We start from the raw sequence: 21,804 nt of genomic DNA on the forward strand, positions 1-21,804 counted from the left end.
GTAAGTTTTAGTATGTTGCATTGGCATTATTGTTTAATTGTATATAATGTTTAATTTTGTCTTTAACTTTCTCTGACCCATTGGTTGTTCAAAAGCATGTTGTTTAATTTCCATGTGTTAATGTAATTTTTGTGATTTCTTTTGTTGTTCATTTCCTGTTTCATTGTGCTATGGTCAGATAGTTGCATGGGATGGTTTCAGTTCCTCTGCATTTACTTAAACATATTTTGTCAGCTAATAAATGGTCTAGTTTGGAGAACATCCCATGTACAGCTGAGAAGAATGTGCATTATGATATTTTGGGGTGGGACACTCTGTAAACATCTACTGAATCCATTTGTTCACAGGCTGGGTTTAATGTTAGTATTTCTTTGTTGAGTTTTTTGTCTAGTTTATCTATTTGTGAGAGAGAGGTATTAAGATCCTGTACTACAACTGTGTTAGTGCTTATTTGGTTTTTCATGTCTGTTAATATTTGTTTTATGTAGTTGGGCGAACCTGCAATTGTTGCATAACACTTATGATTGTTATCTCTTCTTCTTGGAGTTTTCCCTTAACAAGTATGTAGTAACCTTCTTTGTCTCTTTTGATCAGTTTTGGCTTAAAGTTTGCATTGTCTACAAATAAAATAGCTACTCTGCTTTTTTTCTGGATTCTTGTGGCATGGAGAATTGTTTTCCATCCTTTGATTTTTAGTCTGTGAATTGGATTTGGGGTTAAATGTATTTCTTGACTGCAGCATATTGTTGGATATTGCCTCTTGATACATTCTGCCAGTCTGTTTCTTTTGATTGGTAAGTTGAAACCATTTATATTGATGGCTAAAGCTGATATGTATTGGCTTTTCTTTTTAATGTTGTTTTCCTGTTGTTTGTTTCCTGTCTTTATTCTCTGTTTACTTGCTTGCCCTGCCTTGAGGCTTCTTTCTATTCATGTCCATGTGTTTGTGGTCTTCATTATCTCTTTCTTGTATGTCCTTCAGAGCATTCTGTAGAGCTGGTTGGTGGTACTGGGGATCAAACTTACAACCTTGCTGGCACTTACACCCTGAGCTAAATCCCCAGCCCTGGTGGTCATGAATTTCTTCTGTTGCCCTTTTCAGGGAAGTATCTTATTTCTCCATCAATTTTGAAATATAGTTTTGCAAGGTACATCAGTCTGAGTTAAATATTGTTTTCCTTTTAGAGCTTAAAATACCTCACTCCAAGCTCTCCTTGATTTGAGAATTTGTGCTGAGAATTTTGATGTGATTCTGATTGGCTTTCCTTTATGGGTAATATATTGCTTTTCTCTAGCTGCTTTTAATATTTTGTTGTTTCTAGAATCTTGATCATTATATGCCTTCATATAGCTTTGTTTTGGTCATGGCTATGTGGAGTTTTATATGCTTCATTTATTTTTATATCAAATTCTTTATCCATGTTTGGGAAGGTTTTTTTGCCATTATTTCTGTGCAGAGGTTTTTAATGGCTTTTGTGCTGTTGCTAGCTTTGTCACTGATTCTGATAAATCTTATCTTGTTGTTCTTTGCTTTATCCTGCATCTGTTGGATTGATTTTTCATGGTCTCTTGTGATTTTTAAGATTTTTTCTTTTCCTGATTGCTAGTCACGTTCCAGGCTTATAGATCTGATATTCTGTCCTTACTTATTTTCGGTCTGCTGCATATACTATCAATGGAGTTTCTAATCTCCTACATTTGTTTGAATTTTTTCATTGATTCCTTTTTATTCTCTTTGTCTAGGTCTGGCATTCATTGTTTCCATCATTTTCCTGAGCTCCTCTCTTTGTTTATCTGTATCTGCTTTAATGTCTTTTATTTAGATAACCATTTCTTTTTATACTTAGAGGTTATTTTTTTCTCTTCCATTTGTTTTTGCACTTCCGCTGCTATCATTTCAGAAAGTTCCATTTGTTGGCTTCTGATTTCCTCTCTGTGTTCTGGACTTATCCTGGGTAGGATGGGCGTTTGGGACTGCATTTTGTTTCTTCACCTTGGGATTTCCATTTCTTTTGGTACCTGGAATTGAACTTACAACCTTGTGCTTGCCAGGCAGGTGCTATGTCACTGAGCTATGTCTCCAACCCTATCTTGTCATTTTCTATTTTATTTTTTATTTGGCACTGATGCTTGTAGATTTCTTATGTTAGCTTTGTCACTTGTGTTGAGGCTTTCCCAGGAGGTGTCTGTTCCTGCAGATGTCTTCTGGTATGTGTGTGACTCTTGGTCTTTATGTCTACCCCTAAAATCTACCTTCCCAATATATTACCACTGGGAGTTGTTGTCTATTTGACTTAGGACTCACTCCTTTGGTACCGGACTCTGGTGATGGTTATGACCGCATGCGATCACAGTGTTTTCACTCCTCTCACGACTGCACCATCCCAGGTCGATGGAGGAAGGAGGACCCAGACTCTCACAGTTCTTGCCAGTTGCATCGTTCTGAGTCAGTGGAGGAAGGGAGAAGTTGAACTCAGAATCCTCTCGCCAGCCACACTGTACGCCTTTCCCCAGTTACTCTGTTCTGGGAAAATGGAGGAAGGAAGGAGTGTAAAGTCACATTCCTTTTGCCAGTTTCACCATCTGGGGACAATTGAGGAATAAAGGAGCAAAAACTCAGACTCCTGCTGCCAGCCGAGCCATCCTGTTCTGGGGCCAATGGAGGAAGGAAAAACAGGAACTTACATTCCTTCGACACCACTGTCTGGGGGCAAATCCCTTTCATATTGTAATAGGGATCTGATAGCAAAAATCCCTCTATTTCTTTTTTATTCAAGGAATTTCTTTATCTTGCCCTCATCATTAAGGCCACTTTGGCTGGGTAGTATTCTTGACAGTTTTCTCGTTTGGGGATTTCTTATGCTATTCCACTGTCTTCTGGATTCCATTGTTTCTGATGAGAGATCAACAATGAATATTATTGGGGTTTGCTCAAACAGGACAAGATAATTTTAAAAAAATTTTTTTATTTAAAGGAAAAAAAGAAAAAAATAGTATAAGAGTACAAGTAATACAGAATTACGAAAAAAACGGTAAGAAATCACTAGTTAATAGATTACATATTGTCATCTTAGAAATAGTTGTTCAGGTTACAGGATTAAAGCTTACAAAGTGGACATTCAAACAGTGAGACTGCAAACAGTTGTGTTCAATGATCCAACCAAAAACATTAATATGGTCATCTATCTTAACACACCTAAATACACTTGGAGTTGTATCCTTTAGAGCACTTTTTTCCCCTCTCTTTTTTACAACAAAATTTACACATTTTGGGTTTTATTACTCCCATAAAAGTTCTTATTACTTTTTTTTGGAAGAGAATAAAGCCGAATATGACAAAACAAAGCAGTCTGTCAAAACAAAGGATAGACATAGCACATGATATAAAAACAGAATACAAGGTTATCTACAATGGTTACCATAATGCCTCTTGATTCCTTAAAAAGAATTGCCTATATCATTAGGTATAATAAAATTGAACAAAACAATACAGAACAAGACCAAAAAAACCTAAACATTGGAAACATTACAGGACTTCAAAAGGAGATAATAGTCAAACCAGAATGGGCATCATAGTGAATCTTATTGCCTTCAAAGTAGTTGCCTATACCCTCAGACTTGATACTATCAAACAGAACACAACAGAGTCTAATCAGTCAAAACAAGATAGTGGGAGTAATACAGGGCTTCAAATCAAGTTAATAGGAAATCAAAGGATACTTTTTTATTCTTACTGCTTTTAAGATTTTTTCTCCTTATCTAATATCAACACATGGAAGGCTGAAGTAGCAGGATTGCAAGTTAGAGTCCTACCTGAGCAACCTAGTGATATGCTGTCTCAAAACCAGGGCTGAGGATAAAGCGTGGGACTTTGAAAGTCCTGTGTTCACTCTCCACTCCCACCAACCCAACCCAACCCAACCCAGCCAGCAAACAAAAAATCAAATCAAACAAACAAAAAACTTCTTTGTCTTCTTGATCTTCAGCATATTTCTATAATGATCTTTTTGTAGCTCACCTTGTATTTACTCTAGTTGGAGTGTATTGAACCTCCTTGATTCAAGATTAATATATTTTCCAATAAACTTGAGAAGTTTTTAGCTCTTATATCTTTAAATATTTCCCCTTCTTTTTGTTCACCCCATTCTTTCTTGTGCTCCCATTTTGCATATTTGGTATGCTTAATAGTATCTCACACTGAACTGGCACTCTGTTCATTTTTTCCCCTTGATTTATTAAGTTGCTAATTTTTGTTTCCTTCTAGCTTTCTTTTTCTCCAGTCCTCTCCTGCAAAATTAAACCTAGGTGCCTAATGAACCTATCGACCTCCTCTAATACTTTTATAATAAACTCCTTTTTTGAGAGCACTATTAGAGTTGAACTTCTCCAGCCTCTTTGTATATGAAGTAGTTAATATGCTTTAATCATTTGTCATATGCCCTTAGATTTCTAGAGATTTTGAACATACTTTTTTCTTGTATAATTTTCAACAGTTTCCCTGTATGGTGGGTTCTTGGAGTTTACACATATCCTTGTTCCAGAAATTCATCTCTCTGAACAACAAATGTGTTTTTGAGCAAAAGCCCAAGTCTCCCATTATACTCAGCTGACCCTCAAATTCAGAGGGTCCTAATTAAGGGGAGTAGCTATGACATTGGGACAAGCAGAGGAAAGGAAGTCAGTATGTTAAATTCCAAGTTACTTTAGAATTTTTCTTTCCCTTTGACAAAATTAGTCTCTTTGTGGAGTATTTTTACAGTAGTTTCTAGTGAGATGATTCTTTTTCTTCTTTGCTAGAACCCAGGTTGATTAAAGCAGGCAAAGGCTGTGCTTTAACTTCTTTTTGTCCTAGAATAAGTGCAGGCTTCAGCTTGTGGAGGATTTTGAAAGAGATGTAGAGATGCTTTAATATTGTATATCATGCTGTTTCTCACTCTCCGCTTTTAACTTGAGGGACTCATGCATATACCAGAACTGATACCTCCAAGGATGTCTTGTTGAAATGAAAGAAATATCTGGAAGCCTTAGAACACTTTGCGAGTCTTAAGTGGTCCTGGGAACCCAAAGGAGAAACCATTACTTTATATCCATAATTAGTAACTTGAATAATATCATTAAGCATCTAAAAGTTCCTTTCATAACTATCTGATTTGCTGTCAGAATCAGCCTCAGTTTTCAAATGTATTCTATTTAGGACTATTTGATATAAGAATATGTTTCTACTGATCATTGTAGTTTTTAATTAGGCTGATCAGTGGTTTCTCATGAATGACAGATTTCAAAAACTACAGTCAATATTTAAGCTAACAATAGATATTCTCGGTGTCTTTGTAGATCTCTACTTAAAGGATGACAGAGGCTCATTTTGTCAGTTTATAAAAGTTAAAGATGAGTCTACTTTTAGCATGATAAAGGTAAGTCTGAAAATTTGTTCAGTTATTAGTATCAGTGATCAAAATGCAAATTCTTAAGCTGCGGGAAGGCACAATTTCAGGGTGGTGCTGGGTTTCTGGAGACCAGATAGCTTTTCTTGGATATGAATGGGTTAGGGCCAGAGATGAAATGCACTCTCCTTGAGAAAAGTGGGTACCCAGAGGTGTCAGGCTTTGATTCAGCAACCCGATTAAGGTGCTGCAGAATATGTGATTTATTATCGAATGAGATTTGAGTGTTCCATTCTCTTGTTTCTCAATTTCTAATCAAAGTAATGACAACAGCAACAGTAGCAGCTACCATGTATTCAGTGCTTACTACATGATAGGCATTTGCATGGTTATTTGATTTTCAGAATCTCTGATATAGTTATTAATCATTTTTAACTATGCAGTGCTGGATCATGAGGAAACTAGCTGAGACAGTATATGAAATTCAGCAGTGGCATGCATGTAACAAAATACAGATCTGGGAGTAGGACCTCTGCCTTTTTGATGAAATATCTATTGTTAGCTATTTTATTAAATTGCCCTAGAATTTGTATGATATTTACTACTCTGTATAACAAATCTTTAGAGACCTGTTGCTTGAAAGATTGTTTGGGTTTATTTTTCATCTTCTGCCATATCCAATTGCTACTTATTATTGATTGTCTACTGTAAAATCTCATTATCTTCATATTGCCAATTAGATAACCATAGTTTAACATGAAATATAATCCATCTTCATTACTCATGGACTTTATTTGCTAATTTTCCTGCCTGCTAAAATTTATTTATAACTTCAAAATCAATACTCTTGGCACTGTTTTGATCATTTGTGAACATACCAGATGCACAGAAGAATCTGACTTGCCCTAAGTGCACGTTCCCAGACGAGCTGAACGCAATGACTCTCTCTCTCTCTCTCTATTTTCTATACTTCTCTGGTCTGTTTCACGCAGGTTGAACATATGTTGTCCAAAATGCTTCAAGACAGAAGAGCTGGAGATTTGAATTTTTTTGATCTTGTAATATTTCCGTAGACTTTACTGGTCGTGTTCCTTAATCTGAAAATCTAAAAATTCAATAAATGCTCTAGTATTTGAAACTTTTGAGTGTCTTGTCAGTGCTCAAAAGTTTTATTTCAGAGCATTTTGGATTTCAGATTGTTGCAATAGGATTACTCAACTTTTGTGTCATTTTTGTGCTATTTTTAGGGATGATTTTGATATTTAAAATGCTGCTTACCTTAATCAATTAAAAAAATGCTCCCTAATGGTAGCGTTTAAATGCTGTCTACTATTTCTAAGTTCAAGGAAGCTTTTATGCACCTTACAAAGAAAAAAAAATGCATGTGTATATATAAGGTTTTTTCAGACCTAAGTAAATTGCAGTACTGTTGCTTGTAAATCCAGTTAACATATCAACAATATATATTAAGTGTTTCCTTAAATATAAGTACACATTAAGCAAAGCAAGGTATTGATCAGTATTTGGAAACATGGTGACCAGGTTTGCAGGAATCTGTCTCTGCACTTTCCTTAAGAGCAGTGGCTTAGGAGTCATTAATCAATGTTGGTAGCAAGTTTGTAGAATTTACTAGAACTATTGCTGGTAATGAGTACAGCAGTGAAGGATGCCTGTGGTCCACGATGGTACTTGCTGGTACTGTGTTTTTTCTCATTTTCTGTGCCCTTTTCCTGTGCTCTGAGCTGTCTCTGATGATTAGGTACAAATTTCCTGCTTGGCCTTCCAATTCACTGTTACTTTTTGGTATATGAAAAATATTGGATAAGAATGGGACATTGTTTCTGAACTCAGGAGATCACATGGTATTCTTTCTGTAGGGGGTTTTACTGATGGAGGCAGAAGATCAGCTGAACTCGCTTGTGTCCGAGGTGGAACAGCGCACAGGCCTCAAGGACCTCTCTCAGTGCTCTGCTGGCGAGCTGGAGACCGTGGTGGAGGCCAGGCTTCAGCTGGCAGCAATCGCCCTGCAGTGGCACCGGGCAGCATACAGGTGGGTCTCCTGGACACCCTGGCATTGATCCTTCCCTTCCCGACAGCCCAGGTGCGCCCTCCTTTGGTGCTGCTCAGAAATTGCTGATCCTAATCTGTTAATTACCCTCAGATGTAAGGTAAGTTTTAGAAATGCTTTTTATTATTTAGGTGAGTTTTCATAAGTTATTACACTCAAAGTTGCAATTCTCCACAATGAAATTGCTTTATTAGAGCACACTAACTAGGATGTTTACTATCATGTATAGAATGAACAAATTAACAGTGCTTTGATTTTAAGTAATTTAACTTTTTAAAAGACTGATCCTAAATTATTTATAGCTTTTTACAAATAAAGACTATGGCATATATTTTTCTTAAGTACCAAATAAAACTACTGAAAAGATCTACTTTGGAAAAGTAACGTCTTCTGAATTACTGTATGTTGTGCTATATTATTTAAGAAACTGTTGCAGGTGACAAATTTTTCATATGTGCCATATCTGTTAGTGTCAGATCTTTCATTTGACTTGTTCATTTATTATTTAATTTCTTATTAACGATTTCACTGCCAGGCTCTGATCAAGCTATTGAGTCTGCAAAGTTAAACAGAATGTAGTTCTGGCATCCATATGCTCACAGACATGTAACAATTAAGTAGAGTACTAAAAGTAATTTATTTTCAGTGGTTTCTTATCGTTAATAATACAGACCTATACTTTGAAGAATTTCTTACATCATTGGTGGTGAAGTCCTCTGACCTGTTTGAGCATGATTCATTTACTCATACCTTAGTGTCTTATAATTTACTTATTAGATGAAAAATAATTTTAAGTACTTACTGTATGCTAAGCACTGTTCTAAGTAAGTTCTTGGGAAATACTAGTGCCTTGATGCTCATAAAGAGGACCTACACAAAATATGTAACAATGGGTGATGAAATCTTATCCTCATGAAGTTTCTGTTTTCATAGATAAAAGCAGGCCAATATAACCTGTATACCTAAGTAAGTCAATGACATAGTGTGGCCAGAATTGCTAAGTGCTGTGGGGACCACCTGGAGCCCAGGTGGGCGGGGGAGGAAGTTACATTTTCAGACCACGTGATTGTAACAGAATGTGCCTCTGGCTACCTGGTGGTGAACACCTTTTCGGCTGCTTCACGCCCCTTCTCCTGCCTCAGCCTGGGCAGACAAGGAAGATTATTTATTCTCTACCTTGGTGCTGGTGGAAAATTTGAGCCTGGCCCACATGTGGGAACACTTATCCCAGTGCCAGCACACAGGAACAGCCGTGACACCCCAAATGCGTCTTCTTGTTCTGTCAAGACATTTCCAACCTTTCTGCGCTGCTCTTCCTGGGTAGCTTTATGAGGCGTTCTGCAGGTTTTCCTGCACCATCTTGGGGTGTCTGAGCATCTGTGTGTGTGATAAATGTAACTGGAGAATAATCCATGATTAACCATCTCTTCTGAACCTTACATTACAGGCAGTATAGGCCTGAAGGAATTTATGGGTTTTGTGGTTTCTGAGCAGTACTGAACACCACAACCTCTTTCTGGAGCATTGATTCTCAATGTGCGGTCTGTAGATGTCCAGGTGTGTCTTCGACCCATTCAGGTGGGGGGTCTGGGAGGCTGCAAGGATTTGTTATGGTAAAATAAAGATACTGTTTGCCTTCTTCCGAGTATTGTTTTTATTGATGGTGAAAAGGCAGTAGTAGAAATACTGAAGACTCTGATGAGTCAAGGCCAAGGCAGCAAACTAGCGTGACAGTCATTACAATCTTTAATCCTGAACTCTTGAATTTAAGAAAAATACATTCGTGTTTACGAATGTCTCTGATGAAGCAGGAGAAGCCATTTATTGCACTTGTAAACTCCTATCCTTGAATGTGTGTGTCATATTTGGTGAGGATCCCAAACGGGAAGCATGCCTAGGCATTTCTGCTGCATGTCAAAGCCGGTGATGCTCTTTTTGTGGAAAACCATCTTTACTTGAAAAAAACACCTGACAGACTATGTTACTTGGCTTTGGGTATTTGGCAGACATCTTGAAAAAAAGCACAGTGAGCTTGCCACTTCTAGGCAAAGAACTGATAGTATTTGTGTCCAGTGATAAAATTTGATCTTTCTTAGGAAAATTCGAATTTTGGACAATTTGTATTTGCCATCACGAGCTTAACAGTTTACCAGTGTTTACTATTTTTTTCTGAGGAGATGAGTGAGAATATTAACAAAAATATTTTTGTGGTTGTATTTTGAAATAGTTTTCTATTTTGGGGAGATAATTTCTTAAAATTACCAGTGTAAAGTGTTAGAAAATACCAGTTAACAAGATTTACATGTAATGGGAGATGGGAAAAATTCACTAATAAGTGGTATTCACTTCTACATGGTAACAGACTTTAATGAGATGGTTAGTCATCACATTTTGGTATAATATTGTGACAATTAATCTTGACTGTATCAACTTGATTGGCTTGGGATCTGTCCAGGAGAGAGGTGGATCACACGTGTGGGTGGGTCGTGGACGTGTGACCTTGGGTGTTCTATCCGGTCCCTGACTCCGTCCTCCCTGGCACTATCCTGCTCTGCTTCCTGCCAGCAGAGCTGCACAGATTGGCTCTGCTCTGCCCTTCTGCCACAGAACCAGCCAACCATGGACTGAATTCCCTGAAACACAGAATGCAACCTTTCTTTCTTTAAGTTGGACATTGGGGTTTTGTCCCAGCAGCAGGAAAGCTGAATAACATAGCATAAAACAAAAATAGAGTTATTTGAAGTTACCTTTAAAATTGTCCTCTCATTTCCAACAATTATCTGTGTAAGAACTAATATTTTTCATATTCTTGACCTGAAATAATATGTCATAACAGACTGAACGTTTATTGGAGACCTGGCCAAAATCCCCAACTGCCCGTAGGAGGGATATGGCCACAGATGAAGAAAGAGCATAACAAAGTTAGTAATTCATAAAAGAAGGGCTGGGAGGCCATTGCCTCAGGATGGGCAAGAACAAAAACTTTTGGGGCCAGCCACTTTTTATTGGGTGCAGACAGTAATTAGAGGGAGTATCCGATGGCTTGGTGGTGGTGATGTTAAACTAATGAGGATCTTGCCTTGGAGGTCTTCAGTCTTAGTCTTAGTCTTAGTCTTAGTGGGGGGTGTGGGGGAGGTGACCCACCCCTCATGAGACAATGGGAACTATCAAAAGGGTGATACTAATCCTTGCAATCCTCTGTTCATCCCTTTGGGAAGTATGTAAAACTAGCCATTGCGAATTTGTGGTCCCCAACAAATGTTCAAGCAGATCTGAAAGTGAACAGTCTTTTATTAAGGCAAACATTAAGAGAACAATGTCATTCTTTTAGCTTCTTGAAGAGCATACAGTTTGCTTTGCTTCTAAATGCATTATTTATATTGGCATGTAATGATTCCTTATCTTTATTTTGAGATGTGCTGAACAGTGAAGGCATTTAAAGCTTCTCAATTTAACTTCCAATATGGTAAATGTGCATGAAGCTCTGGGGGGTCCACTTTTAGGGGTGGGAAGGGAGGAGAAAATGGAGCTTCAGATGTCCCAAGTTAGTAGTCTGCCACATTTGTAACCATCTTTGAGTACAGTAATAGTTTACTGATGACAAAATAGTTACTTTATTGTAAAATAATAATCATTTTCCCCATCAAAGCATGAAAAAAGGAAGCCCTAAGACGCCATTCTCTGCAGATCTGTGGCTGTGAAAGCAGCAGTAGTCTTCAAAAATATCTTTTGTCATTTACCTTCATTGTCTCCACTCGCTGTGTCTTGCCCTCTTGGAACAGAGCATATGAGCGATGGGTTTTTTTTAGGGAGTACAAAGGAAACGAGAACCTAAAAATGATAAAGTGGCCATGGGAAGGGTTGTCATCATAGAACTTTAATTTGAAGACCAGATAGACATATGCAAATAATGTTCAAGTGTATCAGAATTGCTCCTACTTTAAATACACGGACCTGGCCCTTGGGACAAAACCTACAGAAACTTTGATGTTATTGCCTTTTCGGAGCAGAGTTGTCATTTGGGAGAAGACTACTGTCAGGATGAATGAGTTTTTCTTCGGTGAACTTTACCCTCTGCGAGCTTCTGTTTGGGCACTGCTGAGAGTGTTGGACAGTCCCTTTTCCAAGTGATGGTTAGTTTGACATTTCCTGATACTTCTAATAAAATTATGTGTCAAGGAAATTGAAAGGCACATTCCCTGGGGTGACAGGTAGAGTGAGCCTCATGGATTTTATGAGAACAAACTGACCATTTTTGTCATGAATGTTAATAAGAAATAAATGGGATCAAAGTTATTCACACTGTATTTCTACTTCTGGACATGTCTCTCTCTTTCCCTGAATCTCATCCTTTTTTTAAAAAAAAATCTTTCCTCCTCTTCTCCTATATATTTAATTTTCTGTCTAAATAGAAAATATTTAAGCCTTTTTATTGTGTGTCAGAATGAAACTTCCTTCCTTCCGGTCTTTGATCCTTCCTTTTGGGTCTTTACCTGATGGAAACAGGTAATGCTGTGTATTCTAGTGGAGCAAGTGGAAATTCTCTGTTGTGCAGCCGCTCTGGTTTGAATGTGTGTCCCCCATAATCCACGTTTTGGAAACTTAGTCTCCAAATGCGTTATCTTAGTAGTGTTTGAAGGCAGAGCTTTTGGGAGGTAATTAGGATTAGCTGAGGTCATGTGGGTGGGACCCTGAGGATGCTCTAGTGGCTTTATTAAATGAGGAGAGACCCGAGCAAGCATACAGTCTCTTCCCTGTGATGTCTTCCCGCATGTTACAGGGCAGCTAGAAGGCCCTCATTAGCCGTGAACGTGCTCTGGATTTCCAGCCTCCAGCACTGAGCCATTCTTGGCAAGTCACCTAGTCTCAGGCATTTTGTTATATTCATAGAAAACAGACTAAGACAGCATCTAAGCAGCGCCAGGTAGATTACAACATCCTGGTATGTCCTATATTTTATTCATTACATTTTTGGGGTTAACAAGGTGTCAAACATCATATTTCATTTCTCTTGAAATCAGAATACTGACTCCAAATTAAGGATACTGGCATGAGCATCATTTTCTTCTTCCAGAGTTCTCTAATAGCCATGAAGCACCAGCTTCTGAAGCTGCCAAGTAACAAGAGGCCTTGGAAACGTGTGCCTTAGAAACCCCCGAGTACTAGGGATTAATGGGAGAAGAAATTTTGTATTTGTATATACACTGTGTCTGAGTTATGTTTGTTGTTATTGTCTTGCTTGTTTAGTTTTATTTTCAATAAAAAGCAGTAAAGTTAGGTGGTCATGATACCTCAGAAACTATTCTGCAAACATTGCAGCCATTTTAATGGTTCTGCATCATCACAGGAGTTTAAAATCCTATAATTGTTCAGAGGCTTGGAGTGCTGACTAAAAACTGAAAATACCAATTTAGTTTCCTTCTCCACGCTGGCCAGCTCACTATACTAATATAATTCTACATGAATTACAAGTCATCTTTTGCCAAGTATCCCCGCTTGGTAAGCACATTCCCCTCTCAGTGGAATGCCAGATCCGTAAGGGCAGGGATTTTCATCCGTATTGGGTATAACTGTATCCACGGTGTCCTGGTTCCATCTGGAACCATAGTAAATGCACAGTATGTATTTTTCAACAAACAAATAATTGATTTAATCACTACAATAATTTGAGTTTGTGAAGTCTGCACCATTATTATCATTCCTATTTTATAGATAGATTAATGATCCCAAAGTTGTACTGCTAATGCATGACAAAGGTGGGATTTGAACTCTCCACTTGCAGTGTGAACTGTTAGAATTAGGTGAGGCCAGATGGATTTAAAAGGATTTTTTAATCAGAAGAAAACAGGTCAATAACTTATCTCCAAAAGGGTGTGCCCTTCAGAAATTCGAACTGACTACAGAGAAAAATGTCGACTGATTTAACATGTAAACACTTTAGTTTTTAAAAGCGTAACAAAAGGTTTATTCCTGTGCATAGGAAAACAAGTAGATAAGAAAACAGTTCACATTGTTTTTGTGTTATAGTTGTTGGTAAAAATGCTGAAAATGGTGAAATGTAATAAAGCTTTTATCCAAAACGGGAACTTGTGAGAAACATTTTGCTCCCTTGTAAACTAAAGGTAAAGGAATGAATGAGATACAGATTTTCATTGTAGGGTACTTCCAGGTTAATATTTCTGATAAAGTTCTTTCTTTCCACCTTCTCTTTGAAAGCCATCTACGTCCATGAACAAATAAAACTATAAAATCCTTAAAAATACTAAAATTAAAATTAGTAATTAAGCTTCTTTAAGAATTTGGGAAATTTTTTCCTTTTCCAAATATCACCTGGAGAAGAAGATAGAGTACAATCCATATGCTCTTTCTTTCTGCAACGGAGCAGCAGAGCTAAGAGGAAGAGGAGAAAAGAGCTGGCCTCCGACCACTACTAAGAGCTGCCCCATGGAGAGGTCACTATCTAAAACCTTTGCGGATGCCGAACACCCCAGGAGGGTTTGACGAAGCACTCAGCCAAGGACAGAGATAAATTTAATTTTTATGAATGTTGGAAAAAGGCAGTTGTTCTATAAATATGACTGGTGGTGAGCACTGCAATAGGATTGTGCTCCATCTGAATAACTTGAGTGCAGGTTTCCAAACCGATTCCTGAAAAAGCTAACCATTCCGGTAATGATTGTAATGACCTGGGGATATTGCATGAGGTTACAGTAATTAAATAGGTGGGGAAGAGAAAGGGTAGTGAAAGAATATTAAATTCTTTATCTTACATTTCATTTCATTTTATGCTTTGATAAAAAGGTAAATTGTTTTTTAAAATCAATTACATATATATGGGGGCTGGGGATTCAGCTCAGCGGCATAAGCACCTGCCTTGTAAGCGCATGGTCATGAGTTTGATCCCTGGTACCGATAAAAAAAACAAAACAAAAAAACTCAATTACATATATATATTTATTTCAAATCATGTGGTAAATAAAAGCAAAATTGTATGTAGCAAAAGATATGACCAAAGGAAAATATAAACATAGAAAGTATAAAATAATAGAATAAAAAATCGCATGAGTTGTGACAATGAATGTAATATTGTTGACAAGCCATGAATTTGTAGAAGTATTTGTTTGCCAGAGACAGAATCCCAACCTGAATTTTTGTTTTAGAGCAAGGAATTTAGGAAATCACACAAAAGCTCCAATGGTATTTTTTTTCTTTTACAATAATAATATGTATATTTTCTTTCTTTTAGTGCTGCGATAGTATATTCCACACTTACACTGCTCCAAGATTCAAAACTTTTTAAAAAGACAGTAGTACAGGAAGATGCGGAGAAGCCCAGGTCTTCAGGAACTTCTGTACGTATGAACGTAACTCATGTATGCTGAAGTTTGAAATTTTTTTTGAATTTTTGGAGGAAATTCATATGTGTTCCCTAGAAAAATTCTAAGGACAAAAATTTTAAGAGAAAGCATTTCATTATATTTCATTGTTATGGGCATCCCGAGACTAAATCTCTGGGCATTGAATGATTATGTTTATCCTTCCAATCCTAAATGCATGATACTGTTGGTACACTAGGCAGTTATCTAACTATTTGGATGAAGCAAAGAGGGTAAAGTAGAAAAAACACTGAATTGAAAAAAAATACTTAAGTTTAATTTATGCTGCTTATTAATGGAATACCTTAACAAAAATCTCTCTTTTTTTTTTATAAAGTTGTGATGTTGTTTGTGAACGGATGGAACTAGTTTTAATAATCATTAAAATTCTATCCAGGTGTATCTTGTAGTAAGCCTAAAATAAATGCACTAGCACATCAAGTTGTCTCATGAAACCAGCTCTTCATTTAGCTTTTGAGTTTTTACCTGGGCATTGCTAGTAACAAACCTGTGTTATTTTCTACTTTGGATTCCTCATAGTCTTTCATATTTAAACCTCAAAGTGTTCTCGACAACTATTCACAAGTCCTGTGATCGGGCTTTGATAAGACTGCATAATTTAATAATATAGGGCTGATTAAGGATTAAAATACAAAGATTCATCACATAAAATTCTTCCTCATTATTTCAAGCATCACTAATAAGAACTGTAATATCCAACCACATTACACATTAGCAAAACTAATTGTCCTAGAGACTCATCTCTAACTATATTAAAACGGATAGTAATACTAAAAAGCAAGGTAATTTGAAAAGCAGATTTAGAGCATTAGTGGTCCACCAGTGGAGATTTTACCTCTTCTGGGATATTTAGAAATGCCAGGGATATTTTGGTTGTGGCAAATAAGGGAAGTGCCACTGGCATCTACTGGTTAAAGGCGAGGACACCGGAAAACACCCTGTAATGTGCAGGACAATCTCCCCTGTCCTGTAGCAATTGCTATCTGCCGTAAAATGTCAGTCAGTGCCCCAGGGTTGAGAAATCCTGATTGGAGGCGGAAGTTGACTTTTCATGACTAACAGGAGATGCAAGCGTTGAGGGGTTAAATTGTACCCATGGGCATTTTCTTCCCACGACTAATGTAGGTACTGAAGTCCAGGGAGTACTTGGCTGGGTTACACACCGTCCTGTCCATGGCCTCTTTCCTGGGGACAGCTCACCCTTGTCTTCTTGTGAGTCCCTCCTCTGTCCTCATTCTGTCCTCTTCTGGTCTCAGGAGCTGCTCCTGGGTAGTAGGCGTTGCTGACTGGTTGGGTGATGAGCTGTCATAGATGTGTGGCAGGGAATTCTAGAGATAATAGGAGTTTTTTTGCCCCCAGAAGACATTGAGGTTCCTCAGTGCCTATGACTGACCCCAGCTATAGGCTGAATTCTTCATCCAAGCTCCCATGCTCACCCTACCAGAAAAACATTTAAAGGTAGACATCGTAACACACTGAAGGTAGGAAGGATACTTTCTTCACATTTATATTTATGGAAGGATTTTTGTTAGAACAAAAGGAGAGAATTCTAAATTAAATTAGATTAAATTAGATTAGGTACTAAAAAGAAAATGTCCCCTATAGCTCCCTCCCTGTAGTTCCAGAGAATTGTGGGTGATTTGTTTATTTATTTGTTCTTTCTATATATTTTATAGGACATGTAAAAGTAATTTCTAAATTTAAAAACGTAACGTGAAAATGATACTGGATGCTTCTCTCGGCTTACATTTAGCCTCCGGCAGGAACTTCGATATTATTAAATGGGAAAATAACCACCATTTCAATATTGTTCAGGTCACAGAAAGTAAAGATGAGAATGTGTTTTTGGACCCCATTTCCTTGAATGCCCGAGAATACTTCAATGCCCATCTGTGGCTGCGGTGCCGCCTAGCCCTTGTGACTGCTTTTGGTGCACAGATTCGGGGCATCGGGATTGTGAAAGGTACAGATGCCTCAGTTGCTGAATCAGCTGTTCTCATAGACGTACGCGCAGGTGAAGGGGTTTTATTAGGATTTCTGTATTATGACATTCCCATTTTATAATTCTCCAGCTCGATCTGTTGCTGGAATTCAAAATCCAGGTTATGTAATAAGAAGGGTAATTTCCAACAGTCCTCTGTATTGGTGAGTGGGTGCAGGTCGGGGATATGTGTAAAACAGCAGGAGATTTCAGGATGCACGTATGTCCCCAGGTCTTGTCATTTCGGAAGGTGGCAGAGTGTCAGGGAGAAGAGCACAGATTTTGGAGCCTCCGGAACTCAGGTTCACGGCTGCTTCTGCCAGTTCCTGGCCAAGTCTTTCCTGGCTGAATGTTTTCTCTCTTTTCTTTCTGTGCCTCACTCTTCTGAGCTGTCAAATACAAGTAACTGGACCTGCTTCCTAGATTATTGTTAGAATTAAGTGGTTAAAATCTGCAGTCTTAGATAGCAGACTTAGCCTGGCATACGTAAGTATTCTCACACTAATTAATAAGTTTGTTTTTATACCCTTCTGTTCACCATTCTTCTGTCCATTTTCCAAGACGAATGACTTCCTGTAGCAGTGTGGTTAGTTTGGCAGCACTGGGCTATTTGAAAGTAGTCCCCCCAACTTCCATTTCTTTTCAGGGCTTCATGTAGAGTATATTTGTTTTCCATATTAATATCCTCCTGTTCTTCAATCTCATGCAGTCTTCCTGTAAGCGAATCCTGGGAACATGCTACATTCATATATGTTCTTGCTTTCTCAATGTATTTTAAGTAACCACACTTGTTTATTTTAGAGAACGATATGACAGATTGTTTGAGCCTCATCAAGGAAGTGTGTGCAGAGGCAACCAGCGCTGACGACACTGAGATGCAGGCTGAATTTCTGATGCAGGCTGTCATCCTCGGCCTGCAAGAAAAGCATCTGAAGGCAGACATCATAACAAACCTTCAGGTATAGAGCCAGCCTTGTTCACATTAACATTTAAGAAGGAGTCTACTGGAACAAAAGGAGAATTCTAAATTCTTTTAGGTGCTGAAGCTGTGACAGACAGCTCGTTTCTGCAAATTGAAAACGGTACTATCAAATCAAATACCTTTGTTTTAATAGGATATAATACATTTGCTTGAAGGAGATGAGTTTATTTCTCCTCGATCTTGGTTAACCCTGGCAAGAAGCCTCGTTTTACTGGATGACCTAACAAAAGCTGAGAAATTCAAGCAGCAGCCTCCCTTTTCAAAAAGAGAAATATTAAAGTTTCTAACTCAGGCCCACAACATTCTTATTGAACAGGTGAGAATGTCTTTGTGTCCACAAAACTGAGAAAATTTACTTTTCTGTTTCTTTTCTTATTCCAAGCCACAGTATCTAATTGCTCATTTCAACGTTTCTTGTATAGATGCTAACTTTTGGAGAAACAATTGAATTTCCTTCATCAAATACTGAATATGCAAATCCATTACAGCCTTTGAAAAATGTCTGGCTTCCTCATGTCATGCTATTGGCCAAAATAAAAATGAGAATTGGTAAGAACTTTGCAATATGTATGACACTTCAGTAACTGATCTGTAGTTTTAAGTTATTTTCAGACAGATTATCGTATGAGGGTCTTTAAAGGGAATAAGTTTTGTGAATACTCCGTGATGAGTGGATGTATCACTCCACTCCGTGATACTACATTTATTTAAGTTTCTGGTAACTTATCATGTGACATACTCCGTGATGAGTGGATGGCATCAATCAATTCAATTGAAATACTAATCATATAGTCTACTTAAAAATTACTACACATTTCAGTAACTTGAACTCACAGTTGTAAAATGCATTATACTTTTAAATTATAACCAATACTGTTAAGTATATCTTTAAAGACACTTAATATTCAGGAAGGGAAAAGTAAAACAAGTTTTAACAACTATATTTACCAAGGTGGCATTCATCTTCCCAAGCTTTGATAACTTGTTTATAAAATTTTCAGAACTAAACCTGTATCTGACAGGTGTGGGACTGATCCAGTGCCTTCCTTGAAGGTACAACATCTACACTCATCTGCCATACACGAGTCAGCAAAGCAAACAGTAGATTCGTCGATGGTGGGGGATTTTACGTACCAGAGGGGCTGTGTAGTTTCTGAGCGGGGGAAAAGCTGTATGCCTCACTGCTTTTCACGTGCTGAGCCTCTTGGAAAACCTCTCTGATCAGCCTGAGTCGTAGCTCCTGCTTCTTTCTGCCCTGGTCCTTTGTCAGGGCGCAGCTTCCCTTTCTAGAATCCAGCCTCTTGGCTTGCAGCCCTGTCGTCTTCCCAGGCTTCCTGCTCCAACACTTTCGCCTTCTCTTGCATATCCTCCATCCTCTTTGATCAGTATGTCCTTTTTCATGTTCTCTTCATTTTTTATTTTTATTTTATAAAAGTTTACTAATTCATGTTTGCTATACATAATGGTTGTGTTCATCATGGGAGGTGGTCCATGTGCATAACACATCTCAACCTTTTTCCATCCTTCCCATCCTGTTCTTCCTTTCCCTTCCCTCCAAAACCAAACAAGCAAACAAATAAACATAAACCTACCCCAGGCCTCCATCGCCTTTGTTCCTGTCTTAGTTACTTAAAGTGTTGCTGCAACAAAATACTTGACACCCCTCCTCAAGGGAGGAAAGTTTATTATCGTTCCAGTGTGCAGTGGTTTCAGTCCAGTCAGCTGGCTCCGAGGCAGGGAGCAACAGCGGAGAAACAGTTCACGGTGCGGCAGGCAGAAGGTGGTGAGCAGTAAGCGGCAGCACCCTGCTCTCCATCTTTCCTTTTTATTCCATTCCATTAGGCTTGTAGCCCAATGGTAGATGCCACCCACACGCGGGGCAGGACTTCCTATTACCCACACCCAGAAGAGCGCTGGATGGTCAGTGGACTAATCCAGTGGTCACACGCCCTTAATCCATATTTACACAATCTACATCCAGCCGCCTCTGAAAAGCCCACTTAAGAGTGCATGAAGCTTTGCAGGCAAATCTAGGTAGAAACCATAACACCTCCCAGCGGCCCCTACTCACAAGCTTAAGATTGGATTCTGTCCTTTTCTCTTTCATTCCAACTCCCATTCATTCCTCACCCCACTCTACTCTGGATTTAAGCCAGAGAAAGCTCTCTCAGTGTTTTGTTACTAAGGAGCTAATTATAATTCCAAGGTATGATTTTCTGAACTTACCTGTATGAACCCCCAACCTGTAATACATCTGACATTGCTGATATCAGTTGTAATTTTTGGAAACTATTCTTTTGACCTTTAGACACCTGGACACTGCAATCTTCCTGATTTTCTTTTCCCTCTCTGTTCTCTTAATTACTTTTGTGTGTTCTGTTTCCATACTGTATCTCTTAAGTAAATACTTCCCATTTATTTGGCTTAAAAGAATTTTTATGATATGGTCCAGGCCTGTTCTTCATCCTGTCCCTCAACCCTCCAGTCACTCTGAATCACTGGGTACTTACTAAGCCTTAGTACTTACTAAGCACATCTGTGTTCTCCAGCTGGAGCCATCTTTCCTAGGTACTGCACGCCCACTCTTGCCTTTCCCTTGCCTCCCCTCCCTCATGCACACAGAGACACTGCCTTTAAGTGTCTGCGTCCTTCAGACCTTAAACATCGCACTTTCTGAGAAGCTTTTCCTGACCATCAACACTGAGTTAGGTACCCTACTCCTCTGCTAGTTGATTATTCTTCTTGTAACACTCATCAGAGCAGTTGTTATGGACTGTTGTTATGGACTGTTTGCTTGATTGAAGCCCCCATTAAAGTGTGGACTTATGGTGACAGATTTGTCTACCTGATATCTTAGATGCTTAGCACAGCAGCTAAAATCAATCAATCAATCAATCAATCAACTGTGAAGCTTTCATACTTCATTCATCCACTAAACTACTATATAACTAGTAATAATGATGTTGCAGAAAAATTTCTGTAGTACAGAAAGATGTTTGTATATACTACGTTGGAAAAATGTCCCAAACACAAAAATTCAAAATATTCATTGTATATCATGATATCACAGGAAAACAGAGATAGAAATTTTACAAAAATGTAGAAATTTATACCAGAAATTAATACCAAAATCAGAGATGCTTCTTGGCTGCTGTGATTATGGATGGTGTTTGTTTTCTTATTTTCACTTGTTTCTTTCCTTTAAATCTTGCCAAGTGAACACATGTGACTTTTGTGACAAAAGTTACACTTGGGAACTATTTGTTAGTCAAGGCACAAACCTAATACTTATTAAATATTTAGCATCGAGTAACATTCCTGGCATATAGTAAAATGGTGCATGCTTTTCAAATATTCAAGGGAGATAAGCTCGTGGATAGTATTGTAGAAAGAAGAGAAACACACAGGTGATCAGAATCAGGAAGCACAGGGCAGAGTGTAGAGCAAACTGCTCAGATGTGGATTTATGGTCTGGAGGGTGTGGCTTAAGTCTTGGCATTATGGCTGCTTAGTTATCTGATCCTGAAAGTTATTTGAGCTCTTAGACTCGAGGGCCTTACCCGCAAAATGGGGGTAGGGCTCTTTACCTTGTGAGTTTGCAATAATTAGGTAAAGTATTTAAGAACAGTAGAAGGCAGGCAATGGATGGCTGTTATTACTGATATAATGCTTTACATCTTCCTTGTTTATTTCTTTCACTTTGTCACATTGGTCAAATTGTTTTCATCATTGCCTTTCTTTCCTATCGTTATTTTAGACATCCGTTGTACTTTTTCTTTCCTAGACCTCAAAGTCAAACACAGGATTCCCAGAGCTCTCTGGTAGGCAGATTCGGCTGGTTCCTGTCCCCAAGACCCTCACCTTCCTCCTTTCCAGGCCTTCCCCAACAGGATGACCTCTTTACATCAACGTTACATTTCAAGTTTAATTTCACCTTTTAGAAGGGTCTTCTAAAATTTTCCTTTCTATTCTTTCTAAATTTTACTAGGGTA

At 38.2% G+C, this 21,804-nt stretch overlaps 1 protein-coding gene across 1 annotated transcript in view; it reads left to right on the plus strand.

Annotated features, from left to right (window-relative positions):
• The window catches only part of Cfap54 (cilia and flagella associated protein 54), a 346,516-nt gene that overhangs the window by 230,270 nt on the left and 94,442 nt on the right, over nucleotides 1-21,804 (plus strand). The window contains exons 51-57 of the mRNA XM_063255344.1: nucleotides 5,335-5,414; nucleotides 7,262-7,434; nucleotides 14,699-14,804; nucleotides 16,665-16,812; nucleotides 17,632-17,789; nucleotides 17,946-18,128; nucleotides 18,235-18,361. Coding sequence (XP_063111414.1) covers nucleotides 5,335-5,414; nucleotides 7,262-7,434; nucleotides 14,699-14,804; nucleotides 16,665-16,812; nucleotides 17,632-17,789; nucleotides 17,946-18,128; nucleotides 18,235-18,361 — 975 coding nt within the window. The remainder of the gene's footprint in view (nucleotides 1-5,334; nucleotides 5,415-7,261; nucleotides 7,435-14,698; nucleotides 14,805-16,664; nucleotides 16,813-17,631; nucleotides 17,790-17,945; nucleotides 18,129-18,234; nucleotides 18,362-21,804) is intronic.

Source organism: Cavia porcellus, unplaced genomic scaffold (assembly GCF_034190915.1).
Source record: "Cavia porcellus strain 051 isolate PalLab524CR breed Dunkin Hartley unplaced genomic scaffold, mCavPor4.1 scaffold_8, whole genome shotgun sequence".
Classification (NCBI taxonomy): Eukaryota; Metazoa; Chordata; class Mammalia; order Rodentia; family Caviidae; genus Cavia; species Cavia porcellus.